Source organism: Phalacrocorax aristotelis, chromosome 1 (assembly GCF_949628215.1).
Source record: "Phalacrocorax aristotelis chromosome 1, bGulAri2.1, whole genome shotgun sequence".
NCBI classification, from domain to species: domain Eukaryota; kingdom Metazoa; phylum Chordata; class Aves; order Suliformes; family Phalacrocoracidae; genus Phalacrocorax; species Phalacrocorax aristotelis.
The window spans coordinates 161,753,689-161,769,012 of NC_134276.1; the positions used below are offsets into that span (position 1 = coordinate 161,753,689).

The 15,324-nt window shown below is 45.6% G+C and overlaps 1 protein-coding gene and 1 long non-coding RNA gene across 10 annotated transcripts; one reads left to right on the forward strand and one right to left on the reverse strand.

Moving 5' to 3' along the window:
• Positions 1 to 285: 285 nt before the first annotated feature.
• On the reverse strand, positions 286 to 12,291 carry LOC142049556 (uncharacterized). Its single transcript, XR_012657752.1, has 3 exons — positions 12,204 to 12,291; positions 3,264 to 3,336; positions 286 to 1,087 (listed from the first exon to the last, which is right to left on the reverse strand). It is a non-coding gene; the product is annotated as an uncharacterized LOC142049556 (long non-coding RNA).
• On the forward strand, positions 12,003 to 15,256 carry CBY1 (chibby 1, beta catenin antagonist). Of its 9 annotated transcripts, none has more exons than XM_075077311.1 (5): positions 12,003 to 12,106; positions 12,607 to 12,880; positions 13,292 to 13,397; positions 13,475 to 13,590; positions 14,609 to 15,256. In XM_075077311.1, exons 2-5 carry the CDS (start codon positions 12,803 to 12,805, stop codon positions 14,687 to 14,689), a joined length of 381 nt encoding a protein of 126 aa, XP_074933412.1. In that variant the 5' UTR covers positions 12,003 to 12,106; positions 12,607 to 12,802; the 3' UTR covers positions 14,690 to 15,256. The 9 variants fall into 9 exon arrangements, with proteins under 9 accessions (XP_074933412.1, XP_074933463.1, XP_074933430.1 ...); XM_075077362.1 differs by having other exon boundaries at positions 12,008 to 12,106; positions 12,746 to 12,880; XM_075077329.1 differs by having other exon boundaries at positions 12,014 to 12,106; positions 12,647 to 12,880.
• Positions 15,257 to 15,324: the final 68 nt, after the last annotated feature.

Consider the following 15,324-nt stretch of genomic DNA (forward strand, 5'->3'; position numbering starts at 1 on the left):
TGCTTCTCTAATTTATTCACACACCAGCATTGAAAATTAATCTGAAAAAAGACACAAATCAAAGCAGCTTTATCCACAGGAGAGCAGAGTTTTAAACATTACAGCTGGAAAAAGCATAATTCATGGAATGGTTTGTTTTTTCCCCCTCCAATACATTCCAGCTCACAGTAGCCGAGTGCTTCTGTTGTCAAGTAGGTTGAATAATGACGTTGAGTACACTGCTCTGTTTTGCACTCAGGACAGCATTTTCATTGGCCTGCTTCAGAAAGAAGAATGTATTTAAAGTGCAACCAATAGAAAATTTTTATTTTCCAGGTCACAGCAGAATTCACTGGTCACATCAAAGAACAGCATTTTACAAGAAAAACATTTTTAAATTCACACTTGGAAGAGGTTCAGCACTGGTATTTGAGACATTTCTTATTTAAAAAAAAAAACAAAACCCAAACTTTGAAGAGCCTCTACTCAAAAAACTAATAATTTTCACAGTGTTTCCACATACCTTATGAGTTTGGAAAAGTTAAGGCTTTCTGGCTCAGTCTCTTGGTTGGCAGCAGCTTTTCTGTTAAACCAGCCATGCTGCAGAACTGAACATGCTCTTCTTTCGGCCAGTTTTCTACTCTTGGCTTTGCCTGCTGCTTCTGCCAGTGAGTTTGTATGTAAACCACAGGAAAAAAAACGAAAACAACCTTGCTCCATTTGTATTCCATATGTTTGCCAGGCTAGTGGCCAGAAGAGATCACAAGCAGTTTGTTTTTCAAACCCTAAAGCTTGAATAGGCATTGACTGCATCATCACACAGTTATTTTTAGCTTAGAATAATATTTACAGCTCTCAGGAATTGTAATTAGCTTTAAAACACTGCGTTTCCTTGATTTTGCTACACACAGAGCCTTAATTTTCAGTAATGGCCCAGCTAATAATTGTCTTCATTCTTACACCTTTAAACTTCAGAGATTCATTAGCCTGCTTATTCTTGTTTTATCCGTTGTTCCCCTTCCTTGGATTATCACGGCTTCTTTATCAGCTGTCATGGTTTAGCCCCAGTCAGCAACCAAGCACCACGCAGCTGCTCGCTCACTCCCTCCTGGTGGGACAGGGGAGAGAATTGGGAAGAGTAAAAGATAGGCAACTCATGGATTGAGATAAAGACAGTTTAATAGGTAAAGCAAAAGTTGCGTGCAGAAGCAAAGCAAAACAAAGAATTCATTCACTACTTCCCATGGGCAGGCAGGTGCTCAGCCATCCCCAGGAAAGCAGGGCTCCATCACATATAACGGTTACTTGGGAAGACAAACGCCGTTGCTCCAAATGTCCCCCCCCTCCTCCTTCTTCCCCCAGCTTTATATGCTGAGCATGACGTCATATGGAATGGAATATCCCTTTAGCCAGTTGGGGTCAGCTGTCCCGGCTGTGTCCCCTCCCAGCTTCTTGTGCACCTGGCAGAGCACGGGGAGCTGAAAAGTCCTTCACTGGTGTAAGTGCTACTTAGCAACAACTAAAACATTTCCACATTATCACCACTGTTTCCAGCACAAATCCAAAACAGCCCCATACTAGCTACTATGAAGAAATTTAACTCCATCCCAGCTGAAAACAGGACCAGCCTTACTAGAAGTGTGTCTATTTCTTAAACATTTCCTCTGCCTGTATCTGAAGAAAGCTTTTAATCTCTCCTCCTCATGTTTTTGCTGAATTGGTGATTATAAATGACATATTGGTGCCTCTGAAACTCAGCGCAGGTGCACAACTCCTGCTCAGTTCAATATACGCCCATACTTCCTACCACAGTCTTTCTTCCTGTTTTGTCTGTCCCTGCTGTTATTTTCCATTCGGATTATTAAGGCAGCACTTCCTGCTTTAATGGCCAGGCAATCCAAGACAGAGGAATAGGTCAGAGTTTCTGAGACCAAGTTTCACGCATGACCTCTGTTCTTAGGGCAATGAGTATGAGGCAAGTAGGAGATCACATGATGCTCAAATCTTTGATTTCAAAGTAGTATTCAGTATTGAACTGCAGCCATGAGATGTTCCTAACTGACCAGCCACTGTTCCTCACCCTCAGCTATCACAGTGCTAATGCAGCAAAAGCAAACTGGAGATAAGAAGCGCACGAGAATAAGAACCATCTTTCATTCCACGCATTTGTAAGGAATGACTGAGTGGCCATGAAGTAATTCTCTCTAAAGCAAAAGTGTCTGTGAATCAGCTCAGCAGTCCGAACTATCTGGGTGTTGGTTCAGGAGGAATTCAAGTATATTTGATGGGGGGGAAAAAAAAGCAGGGAATGAAATTCTGCACACAGGTAGAATAAGTTCACAGTACATAGTTTGTCACCAACACTATATTAAAGTTCCTAAAGAGCAACTGCTAAAGGAAGCCTGTCAGAAGCACACAATGCTACAGACTTCAGAACTGTCATCATTATGAGACTAAAAATATATCCAAAGCACTGAGGTTTGGAAGCCGTACTTGTCAATAGTTCAACACAACAGAAGTTGTTGTCTCAACTCTCTTAGCGGTCCTGCTTCCAGAGAAAGGAGTAAAGTCGTCTCAACCCATTCTTCTCAGGAAGACTAAAGGTTTTAACAGAGGACAGGGAAGGGACCTTACTGGCTTACAGACAGAATCTGTGGAGAAAAATTGACAAAAAACCCCAACACTAAGAAGTGCAAAGCAATCTCACTTCCACACCCCCTTTACACAAGCAACTGCCCTTAAGAATCTTTTCTGTATTGCAGGGCATATGTGGATGCTAACAAGATCAGCTATGTCAGCAGGAGAGTGAAAAACTCCATCTATCACATCATCTTCCATCCTTCTCCAAACACTGCATCACCTCTCTTGCATGAGGTGCTATTTTTAGTCTGCTAGTTTTAAGCATATGTTGAGATTACTTCCCAACACCCCCTTCTTATCCTTTTCAAGCTTTCCATCTTGGGTCTGGAGGTCTGAAAGATTAGCAGTCAGGTTCCCCTTGCCTAGCACAGGTCCATGAATCCAATACCTAAGGAAGTATTTGCACTAATTAGGCACACACAAGAGGATACACACACAAGCAGCTTTAATGGGTTCCAGCTGTCTAGAATTGACAAATATATACACATATATGTACACACACTCTCCTGCTTCTCCTATGGGAGCACATATTATAGCATAGCAAAGGCCTTCAGAAAACAAGCCTGCAAAGTCTTAGTAAAATAAATAATACTTTACCTTTTCTTTCCCATTCTATGCCTGTAAGTCACTGGTTTATATTTTACCTGTTTGGACTTGGAAGACTTTGCTTGTTTGATGAGGTTGGCACTTGCTAGAAGCTTGTCCATGTCTCAGTTCCTTCCAAAAAAGTGAAAGGCAGAAAAACTTTGAGTAATTTACCATGTCAGTAGGATTAATGCCTTAATTCTCATGTATTCTCTTTAAACAGTCTAGCCCATCCACAAGCAAAAGGTAACTGTTTCTAGGGCAAAACACAGCAGCCGCTAGTGCTGGCAGCACCACATTGCAGGCATGAGAAAAGGAATAAAAACATCCTCTCCTGCTGAAATGGCAGGAGAAATTTCAGGGTCATAGAAGGCAATTACAGGCTTGCAAAATAGCTATGACACCAGGGTAATATCCTTATCATGTAAAAACTAACAGATGGAACTGTTCCATAAAATTTGCCCAGTCAAGTCAGCTGTCTCCAACAGAAGCAAGTTTGGAAGATTTCCTCCTTCAAGATTCATTGACTCCATAAATTGCTATAACAAAATTAATAAAGCACAACACACTCGTGTGTTTCAGCGTGTGTATCCAGGTAAAAATGGCACTAACATCACATGGTTACTGCATTGCTCCAAGTCAGTTTTGTAAGCAAACCAATCTCTTCCAAATATCCACTCCCTGCATAATTACTCGGTGAAATATGTTTCCCCCTTGCCACTCCACAGTGACAAAGCAGCACTGGTAAGGGGGCTTTTTCTAACACTCTGTAATGGCAAGACCCTGACTGTGGTGAGAGAAGTTGATGTGCTGGCAGCATGGCAGTATCTCTTTGATGATATTTACATATAAGCAAGACAGGGATTCCAAATAAAAGTGATCTGGAGCCTGGCAGGATTGCTCTAATAGTATATATTAAAAGAAAAAAACACATCAAGCTCTATTTAGCTTGGTCAAGAGAAACAGAAGTTGTTGCTTCCACTTGTTGACAGACATGTGACAGCACAAATTTTCATTACAAAAATGCGTAGAAATCAGCAAGATGCAAGCTGAGTAAATTGTCTGTTATGCCGAAAGAAGTCTTCTGCAATAGGAGGAAATATAAAAGAAAATGCTTGATATACCTAACTTCAGTTTTTAAGGAGAATAGCTTACTCCCTTGCCAGCTTGTTTTCCAGGGCTCTAGATTTTAACGGAATGGGCAGACCTTACGAGTGACCACCTCTTTCCTTTCCCCCTCTCCAATGTACAATCCAGGAAAAAAAAATTGCATAGTGTATAACACCACACACATTGTTCTTAGCTTTAATTTAAGAACAATATAATTCAATTTATTTCCAAAGCATTTGTAGGGAAATAAATGACCAACTCTATCAGTACTGACTCCGAAAATTCTTGCTGGCCTCTGTATCAGGTTCAGTGTTCCCAGCCTCCTATTCAGTGCAGCCTCCATGGACATTTACCACTGCCATTCCTTCCACCGTTAATACTTTTTTCCGTGCTACTTTGCCCAAATAACCTTCCCTTGCTTTTTTCCTTTGGCCTTGCTTTGTTTGCTCTCTGTGCTTAGAACTTTTTCCTTCTTTGTGTGACAAATAACCATCTTTTCCTTCCTCCTAAACCACTAACAAAAAACATGTCTAAAACCCCAATTAATTTCTATTAGATATTTCAAAGTAATTTGCTACTCTGTATCTGAGTACAGTGGTAGCGCTCTTGCATTAGTCCATCTTCCCATTCATTCACATCCCAAGATTTCAAAACAGGACTTAAATCAGAGGCTCATAATTAAACAGCAAAAGCTTCAGTGCTAGGCAACTGCAGCTCCCATTGACTGCAAAATAAATGCTTACTATGGAGCATTTTGGAAAGTGTCACTACTTGTCCAGGTGACTAAATAACAATCAGGACATTTGTTTTGGAAACTGCAACCCCCATTTTATACTGACTTGATTATCTGTATTTGCAGCCTGTTGAACACTGGCTCACCTGCCTCAACTTCAATTACAAGCCTTCCCGTGTTCTACATAAGCCTTGACATACTGACACAAACCCTGACAAGAAGTTATCACCACCAGTTGTTTAATCTTGGAACTGAGGTAGCATATTATTCAGCAGTAAATGAATGAATGAATTGTGAGAACAGCCTCTCTGTTGACCCATGAAAACAATTTAGCTTTCTTTCAGACTGACAATATTTAAATCTTCAGACTCAGATTTTCATCTGCTTTTATTTCTAAAATGAATCAAATGACATCAACAAGTGAGCTGGGAACCAGTTCCTAAATAAGACACCCCTTCCCTCCCAGTAACATTAAAAATACAAGATTTTTTGCAACATTTAAGCACTTGGTGCATAAGTCAAAGTTAAGTATCATCTTCCCTGTGCCAGATTCTTTGCTTACTTCTTTTCTAAAGGAAACATCTGCTGTATCTTGGATGGAGAGTACAACAGAGGCAACGGGTGTTGCCTGTGGAATGACGACCTGCAACAAGCGAGAATCCCTAAACAACAAGGGACATGTGATTGAAATTAGTAAGATCCAACTTAGAAAATAAGAAGGCTGCTGATGACTTCAAGGAATTCTTTCTAAGCTGTTCAGGAAAAGCTCCATTTTCATGCCATCTGACAAACTGATCAAAGAAAAAAAAAAACCCAAACCAACAAACTTATGAGCAATAGGAACAAGATGAAGAGGTCAGCAATGGATACTTTTAATGAAAGCCTTGGCTTCTGTGACACATCCACTTGCTGGCCACATACCTTTGTGAACATATTTTTATCTTACATTCTCGTACGGAGTGCTTAGCAGCCTTCTCTGAGCTGCTTATCATTTTGAAGGGATCTGGGGAAGGGAGGCAGAATGAAATACACCCTTCATAAGTTTAGAATCCAAGACTTAGAACAAGTTTATACAAAGAAAGCACCCTCCATGCTTGGACATTCAATGTCAATTCAAAATCCCTGTTTTCAGCGTTCTCTTTCCCTTGTGAACCAATGAAGATCCTGCTTTACTGCTGCTGAACACACTGACACCATCCAGCTATTTGTATGACAACTGTTGAGCTATCAAGACCCCCTTCTACCTGGTCCTAGCAGGTCTCCTATTTCCATCCCTTGCTGCCCCAGCGGAAAACGCAAAATTAAGATGGGAAAACAAAACAAAACAACCGGATCTCCCATTTACTGCACTACAGTCCCTGGCCTTCACAGGTCTCATAGGAATGGATTCTAAATCTCCTGCACGTTTCCTGAACAGCTTTTACCCCAGGCTAGTTCAGGCTGTGGGTGAGCAGTCATCCGCATTCCCCAAAAGCCAGAAAAGCTACCTCATCTGCACATGAGCCTGCAGCAGGTATGCCGGGCTGGAAAGGACATTTTGGACCATAGAGTCGACTCTCGTGCTACTGCAGACACTGCATCATCTAAAGCCCACGTTATTTCCAGTTTTTGCCTTTGATCAAAGGCCATCCCCAGGCATACCCTTCTAACAGAAAGAACCAGTACAGAGTAAGACCTGTAGATCAAGGCATCCTGGGGAGAAAAATGACCACCCAGCTTGGATACAAAACTCTTATTTAGAGTAGCAGAGACTAGGGAAAACTGCTTATGTCAGTGTTCTTACTATTCTGCTTTCCTTTTGGTGACAGCAGATTGTTCATCTTGAATTTCTCTGGTTCCAACTGGGAATAGTCCTAGTTAGTGTAGCTTCTTGGGGTTGGTAGTGTACGTAAGTGGAGAGGAGGAAGGGTTGGTGAAAGAACACGGAAGAGAAAAGAATACTTAGCACTTTTCCCCTACCTTCATAGTGTGCTATACACACTAAGCTTCTAATTTTCTCATGATGCAGTATCACTTGTTTTTTCGGACAAAGCACAGTTGATGCTCATCTAAGACATGAGACAAAATAAGCTTAGAAGGGGATGTAGAACACAGGCCCCATTTGCTCTCCCTTATAAACAACACAGCAGATCAGCCCAAAGACCTAACATCTTGTCTCCAGCAGCTGTCAGCTGTGGAGGGTTACAACAGAGCACGAGAAACCAACCCATACTGTGAGACCCTCTCCCGGGTACAGCCTCCCCGCATCTGCTAATCAGGAATCTACAGACCGGAGGCTTAATATTTCCTCATTTCTTGCAAAGGGTATCTTAAGTGACCCACAGAAACAGATGGCTGTGAAAGTAAGAGACAAAGAGAAGAATGAAAAGACAGACATGGAAGTGAGCAAGGAGTAGCCAGGTAACAGGAACAGAATGAAACAGAGCTTAACACAAGCTTTCGCTGCTGTGTGGACTGCACGTGTCCTCTGAACTTTCGGCCTCGCGGTCACCAAGGACAGCCTCGTGGCAAACTCCATCAGGAAGTGATGGATTCCATCCAGAGCATGTCAGTGGTAGAACTGCCCTGTATATTTGCTTAAACTCTTTAAGGTCAACAGTGTGGCCAGAATGGTAAACAACAACTGGAAAACTTCTTCAGAGGCCTAGGAACTTTGTACACAACATTGTGGCTTCATGTACACTTTTTCTGCTTCTCAGAGCAGAAGATACATTTTTTCCGCGTTAGTACATGTAAGAAAGACCCAAGTAAACAAACATAAACATGCAGAATGTGTATCTGTGAATTCAGGGAAGGAGGGCAGAAACAGAGTTTGAAAGACAGGGTAACTCAATTTGCAGCCTGCAATTTCCAATTAAGCTGCATTTCCTGACTGGAGCAAAGCCACTCTGACCTATCATCCATTCTGAAACTGCATTGCAGAGCTGTGTCTTGGACTCATCAGTACTGAAACATGATCTTAGGAAACCGGAACAGAAGCAGACATACAAGGCTGGACTCAGCAGTGGAGAGAATAAACTAGGGTTTAAGAAAGAAAAATGACAACTCTATATACTTTTTACTTAAGAGATCATGGACAAACTGTTCTTTTGAATAACAAAGTCTACATTTCAGCCGAAGCAATGACTGCAGCTTTCAAGAGCCAGTAATTAAGGAAAGAAGTGCACAATTTGGCAAAAAAAGGATTAAGACATTTCTCCTTCCCCCTTTCTTTAAAGAAGGTCATGTTAGCAAAAGGGAACAATGAGACAGACTGTTATTTAGAACTTTCAGGAGACAATAAAAGCCTGCTGTGACAAGTAAAAGAAAATTAAGAACCTGGGAATAAGTAAATAAGGCAGAGGTGAATTAGGTGAAGGCATATTCCTTGGGTGGAAGATAGAGAGCAGATGTGAGTCACTAGAAATCAAAACCATGCGTTACCCCCTTTTATTGTTTTATTTACATTACTAAGAGCTTTACTGTCCAGAAGACAAAGGCATGAACTTTCTTGGCTGTCACTTAGTGATTCAACGCAGAAATACCACCCATGACACCCCAGCATCCTCAAAAGTTACAGTACAACTGATGGCTGGATATTAAGATTCCTGCAAGAATCATTTAATAGATGTCTGCGCAGCACTCTGAAAATCTCTATTTATGGGATAAGTATTAGTTTCAGATTACCCCTGTGGGGATGGATTTCTCCATCTCATTTCACTACTCTTGTGTTTTCTTGGCCTAGCTACCAGCACCTTAATGAGGGCCTCCTGGTGGTGGGATAAGTGACAGTCAAGCAGGAGGAAAGCATAATTCTTTGCAATGCGGTGAAACAGCTGTTCTTCTATCTCTTGAGTTGACTACAATGAAAAGAAGAAACAAATAGAGAAAAAAGACGTGTTTGCTTTGTCAATAAAACATAGGTGAGATATTTCTAATGTCTAGGACACTAAAAGAAGGGACATAATTAACTGCAGAGCACTGAGGCGACAGGAATTATCTCACCACTGAAAAAATTAATTAGGCATGGAATTAATTTCAATATGCCAAAAAAATTATTTTGTAGGTTTTAAACTCAGTTTCATTTAGCCCACCAATCAATGTAGCAAGTTTCAAGCAGCAGTAATTACAGTAAATATTCTCTTTGATATCAGAGTAAGCCTGGAGTAAGTCTACTGAATTCACCAGTCAGCAGCGTTTCCTTATAATTATTGATATAACAGCAAACAATAATAATCCCACAGCATATATGAAAAAGGCAAGAGAAACACTATGGAGTTAAAAGCAGCTCTGAAACCACCTAAGCTACAGATCCTGTATCACTCGTGCACCGAAAAAGCCAAAGAAGATGCTCCAAATCAGGCTCCCAAGAACAGCTTGGGCCTATTCCAAAATGTCCACACTGTCATGCGCTACAGCCCTATCTTTTGTCCTGTCACTCTCTCCGCCTTCCACCAGTGTTCCCAAAGATGCCTTCATAAAAAGACACACGGTTTCCTTACACAATGACTGCAATATGCAGGTTCCTCACTGTTTAATGAGCTTTTGCAGGTCCTAAGTGATATCTCTAGGTGTTGTACTGGGAAAGAGAGAGCGCGCTAGGTGTTCACTTCCCCACAAAGTGGCAGGCACAGGAGGATGCACAGTGCTGCACCATAATGCTTTTAGCATCACTTAAAGTCATACATCAAACTACCCACTGGCAGGAGGACAATACAATGTACTGAGAGGCAATCCTAGAAACAGCAATGGTTGGCTCTTATCTCAATATCTACCTGATGTAAGTGGAAAAATAACCACCAACAGCTCCTGCCAGAACAGCCTGGGGGGGTGGTGCAGCAAGGAAATTCCACAGCATTTTTATGAGGAGATAGAGTCTGGGAAGAAATGAAATTTAGTAAACCATGCAAAGGAATAAAGATTCCTGAAGCAAATCACACCAGAAATAAGACATTGAACTTCTTTTTCTTGCTCTCAAACTTCTGGAGCAGCTTTCTGAACTCTCATTCACAAGCCCTACCAGCTGTGAAGCTATTCTCATACATACTAGCACCAGTGCACACAGCCATCAGGCACACAGACATTGGCGTTCACCCTCAGGTGGCGAGCTGGAGGCGATGGGCTTTTTCTGAGTCTCTGCCTTGGAGAAAGAAGCTGTCAGAGAATCACCTTGAGACCCTGAATAGTTTAGTCTTACAATAATTGTAACCACAGAATCACAGGTTGGAAGGGACCTCAGGGATCATCTAGTCCAACCTTTCTAGGAAGAGCAGAGTCTAGACAAGATGGCCCAGCACCCTGTCCAGGCGACTCTTAAAAGTGTCCAATGTGGCCGAGTCAACCTGGGGAGATTATTCCAATGGTTGACTGTCCTCACTGTGAAAAATTTCCCTCGTGTCCAGTTGGAATCTCCCCAAGAGCAACTTTTACTACAATACTCATCCTACTTAGCGCAAGGAGAACTCGGCACGCAGCTGTGCTGAACATACAGGTTTCTTCCAGGAAGGTGAACGTCACTACCCGTGTTACCGGCGGGGCACATCCTGACCAGAGCTTCTTCACATCTGTGTTTTCCCCCCTCAGTAACAAACCCCTGAAGTATTTATTAAGGAATCATATGTATGAGCATTAGGAGCTCAGTTCCTCGCTATCCTGTATGGTCTTTGACTCTAAAGCACCTAGGTTAGCTACAGGTTTTTTTCAGTTCAAAATTGTAATTCTACATTCTCCCTGCTTTTATTCCACAGTTCTTGCCCTCGTTTCCCTTCTGGCCCTTCTTTTCATCTTCCTTATGCAATATATGCACACACACACACATACGGATGTTAAATGCTGACAGGAGCCACAAACGACTTCACAAAGCCCTTGTTCAGAACTGCAAGATATTGTTCTACTTTTAAGGGTGTTGGGTCCCCCTCCCCCATAATACCTTCCCTTATTAAAAAAAAAAGAAAAAAGAAAACATTGATTTCCAGTGCCCAGACTGTATTACAGGGGGTCAGAAGGCCACTGTTTTATAGCACTCGTCCAGGAAGAATCCGGTATGGCTTAAATGGACTATCAGAAGATTCTGCAGCACCAGAGATTTTTCATGCCTATAGTCAGTGGGTTGATACGGTGGTATCTTTCCAATTCTCATTCCAAGTGAGCGATTTTCTGGTTCCCTTCAGGCAGAGCACCAATTAAGCACTCTGAGAATGACTCTTAAAGAACTTTTTTTGTGGAGTATTAATACACATACAAACCAAATTACACTGTTGGTGATTCTCTTAGTTTCTCCTCTTCTGTTTATTTGCCCCCCTCCCTTTTTTCCCCCTCCTTTTCTTTATCATTCCCCTTTAACTAAAGTCAGCATCCTAATATCCCATTTATGTAAAATTTTCAGGAAAGCCTCACAAAGTCCTCAATGGCAGCTTTTCTAACAATGAAGCAAGTAATTTCAGACCACCAAGTTCTAACAGACTGGAGAATTACTTTAAGTTTTAGGAAAGGAGTGGTATTTTGTCTCTGCAATACAAAAAACGTTGGTGATATCCGCTACATACCCCTGCTGTCCGTTCAAAATATCCAAACCAACTTCCAAAGCCACCTCCCAGGGAATACAAGCCAGCAAGTTAAGACATTAAGACTAAATTTATCCCAGCAAGCGCTGAGAAGGGAGGAATTCATAACGTGTGCAGAAAAATTAGGACACTGGCGCTGCTTCATGGGCAGTTCGTTAAAGAGCTGCCTGTTCCTGCCCCTCCAGCTCCTGCCCGCGGGGAGTGCGGGACCCCAGACCTCCCCCGCTTCCCTGTTCCCAAATGAGAAGGATTCGCTGCCTAATGCCGTTTCGTTGTTTAACTGCAAAGGAAACCGGGTCCGGGCCGGCGGGACGGAGCTCACGTTCGTACCCGACTGAGGTGCCGCCGCGACGGCGGGGGGGGGGGGGGGGGGGGGGGAGGGAGGAGCGGCGGAGCCCCGCCGTCACTATGGCAACGTAACGGCCGCAAACCGCTCCCGGGGCACGCGGCAGCGGCTGAGCCCACCGGCGCGGTGACGGGAGGGGAGCGCCGGGAGAGGACGCGGCTCGCCGGAGAGGTGCTCTTCCAACCCCGCCACAACCCCCCCATAATTAAGGCGAACCGCGATGGAACAACCCGGCCCGGCCGCCCCCGCACCGCGGGGCTGACCCTACCACTCTGGGGCGGGGGGGTGATTCGGCCCTCTCCGAGGCCGCTGATTTCCCCACTAAGATGCCGGCAGGGAAAACAGTACGAGGGACCATCCCGGTGGTGGCGGCGGCGGCCCGGTGCAGGGAATAAGGCTCTCCTCTGCGCCCTTCTCCTCAGCGCTCCCGCTGGGTGGTACGGCTCATACCCCACGCCCGGTACCGGCCCGCGTGGCGCTGGGGAGAGCCGCCCATTGCGCCTGCGCGGGGGGGGGGCGGTGGCGGGGGCGTCCGCCGCTCTGACGGTGGTGGTGTGTGAGGTGTGACGTCAGAGGCGGCCCCACACCATCACGTGGCGGCGGAGGTGTGAGGGAGGCGCGTGCTGGCGGGGAGGGGACACAGGGTGTGAGGAGAAGGGGTCTGGTTTTAGGTGGAAACCAGGTATCATCAGTGAAAGTGCTGGGAAACAGGCTGCTAGAGGAAGCCCCCTCCCGGCCGACGTCACCATCTCTTGTCACTGCTGTTGGCCTACGGCTTTGGACCAGCCCATTGTACCCGTCCGCTCCTAGCTCAGGGAGCAGTGCGAGGCTGTCGGGACCACCCGCACCCCCGGCCAGCAGTGTACGATGCCTCTCTTCGGGAACACCTTCAGCCCCAAGAAGACCCCCCCCAGGAAATGCGCCTCTCTCTCCAACCTGCACTCGGTGAGTCCCATCGTCTGTGGCTCGCCTGCAGGAACGCTTGCTCGGAGGTGAGGGGTGGGTGTCTCCTACTATGAGCGACGTGACCCTTACAAGAGCTCCCAGCTGTGCCTCTTGCCTTTGATGACACATAACAAAGTTAAAAATGGAACAGCTCGGGGTAGGGTTGTCGTCACCCCACCCGCAGCCCAGAACTGTTTGACCTAAAGCTTCTCACCAACGGTCTAAGCCTGGGGAGATGACTGTATGTTTCCTCTCCTGCAGTAGCACGTGACTAAAAGTAGGGTTTCAGGCTCCTCCAGGGCCAGTCGGACCAGCAGCTTCCATTGGAACACCAGTCACTAAGAAATTGGAGAGTGGGGGGTGGCTTTGGATTTCTGCAAAACGCTGAGTGTGATTTCCTCCTCCCTGCAGCTGGATAGATCGACCCGTGAGATTGAGCTGGGCCTGGAGTACGGCATCCCCACCATGAACCTCGCTGGCCAGAGCCTCAAGTTTGAAAATGGCCAGTGGGTGGCAGGTAGAGCGTGGCTCGGCTTGCTTTGGTAGCCGCCATTGGCTGACGATCTGTATTTTGACGTCTTTCTTTCCTTCCAGAATCGGGAAGCTTCACGGGGGATCGCAGGGAAATGCAGCGCTTGCGCAAACGGAACCAGCAGCTAGAGGAAGAAAACAACCTCCTTCGGCTGAAAGTGGATATTCTGCTGGACATGGTGAGTCTTTGCTGAACTGCCATCTGCCCATAGCAGCAGAAGTGCCCCAGCAAAGGGTGCTGGGACCCCCAAAGGAGGCTGTTTTCGCCGCGCCCTACTCTCTTCTGCTTTACCCTGCTATGCCAGACAACTCTAATGGTGAAGTGACTGTGGAAGTAAAGTCTGATCTCTGCGAGAAGAGGGGAAGGTTCCCCCCACAGCAGATCTTGCCTTTTGTGAGCTGGTTAGAGAGGAGCCCCTGGCTGTGCTGCACCTCCTCCTCCCCTGTCTGCACGGAGTGCACCATTTTCTTGACCCTCTGGCCTCTCCCCTAACTGTGAAAGCAAGTTAGAGCCACCCTTTCTAGTCACAGAAGATTAAAGCTTCCATCTGCTGTGACAAGTGGTGTGACATCTCTTCTGTATGTAAACCTATGGATGAAAGAATTCCCAAATCAGCCCTAAATCAACCGAAATTACCTGGAGATCACAGCTTTCATGCTTAAAATCTGAAGGTATTTTCAGTGGCATAGAATACCTGTGTATTCTCAGTCTGTTAAGTGATTTAACGTTTATGTCAGTCTGAACAAACACTTACTTGTTCCTTCATCATTGTCCTTCCTTACGTCCTTCCCATGTTTTAAAACTGGCAAGTGGCTTGTGTAGCTGGAGCAGGTGAGAGGAGCCCCGGCTGCCCTCCAGGTTTTCCAGGCAATTTCAGTGAAATTTCAGCTTCCGTCTCGCTCCAACGGGAACAGATTCCCTCACATGGGTGTGCTGGCCTGTGACTGTAAATCTCGGCGATGACTCAGGAAAGGTTGTGGCATGAAATCAGAAAAGCTCCCAAGGCGCAAGTGTCTCGCAGCCTGCTCTGCCGCGACACAGGGCGCTTCTCCAGAGGGAGAGCGATCTCTGATCCCTCTTAGGGGCTCTCGTGTCCCTGCACACGCACCTGAGATGGCAGGTCCGGCGCTGGCCCCGCAGCCACAGGGTAGCCGTGGCAGGAGTAGCTCACTCTTGTTGTTCACTGTGTGTTGCAGCTCTCTGAGACCACTGCTGAGTCCCATCTGATGGAGAAGGAGCTGGAGGAGCTGAAGAACCACAGCCGGAGGAGGAAGTGAAGGAGAGGAGGTGGCTGGAGGATGAGGGGAGCGAGGAGGCTGCCCCTGCATGTGGGATGCTGGGTCTGGCTCAGGCCTCCTGGCCACCCTGGTACTGTGTGCAGGTACTTCCTTCCATGGGACCATGAGTAACAAAGTGCCTCCAGCATCATGCGGTGCTGTAGGTACTGTGTAACGGTGCCCCAGCGAGTCATGCCGCCACAATTCACACTCACGTTTTCTCTCAAAGAGCACTTTCCCTTGGTACGTTTCCTCGCCGCAACACTTAATTCACACTCACATTTTCTCTCAGGAGCACTTTGCCTTGCTGTTTCCTCACTGCAGCTCAGCAGTTGGTACCCACTTTCCTAAGGCAGCCTGAAAACAGGCGATGGAGAAGATCCCTCCTCTGGGTGGGCTCCTCGCTGCTTTCTGCACTTACAAATGCAGGGAGATCCCCGTCCCCTCAAGGGAGCCTGGAGGGGCTCGTACAAGTTTCCCGGCTCATCTTTGGCGAGCAGGATGCTGGAGCTGCGCGTTAGCTAGGGGTTTTGCATACTTGATATAAAAATTTGCGTTGAAAAACAAGATTCTGGGAGCGTTTGTTGTTATGTACAGCGTCGGGCTAGGGAGGGGGCTAGCGGGGGGACGGGTTG

Coding starts and splice junctions, on each gene's coding strand:
- CBY1 (XM_075077311.1), top strand. CDS start 12,803: ATGCCTCTCTTCGGGAACACCTTCAGCCCCAAGAAGACCCCCCCCAGG. Junction 12,881..13,291: donor CTCTCTCCAACCTGCACTCG/GTGAGTCCCATC, acceptor TCCTCCCTGCAG/CTGGATAGATCGACCCGTGA. Junction 13,591..14,608: donor TGGATATTCTGCTGGACATG/GTGAGTCTTTGC, acceptor TGTGTGTTGCAG/CTCTCTGAGACCACTGCTGA.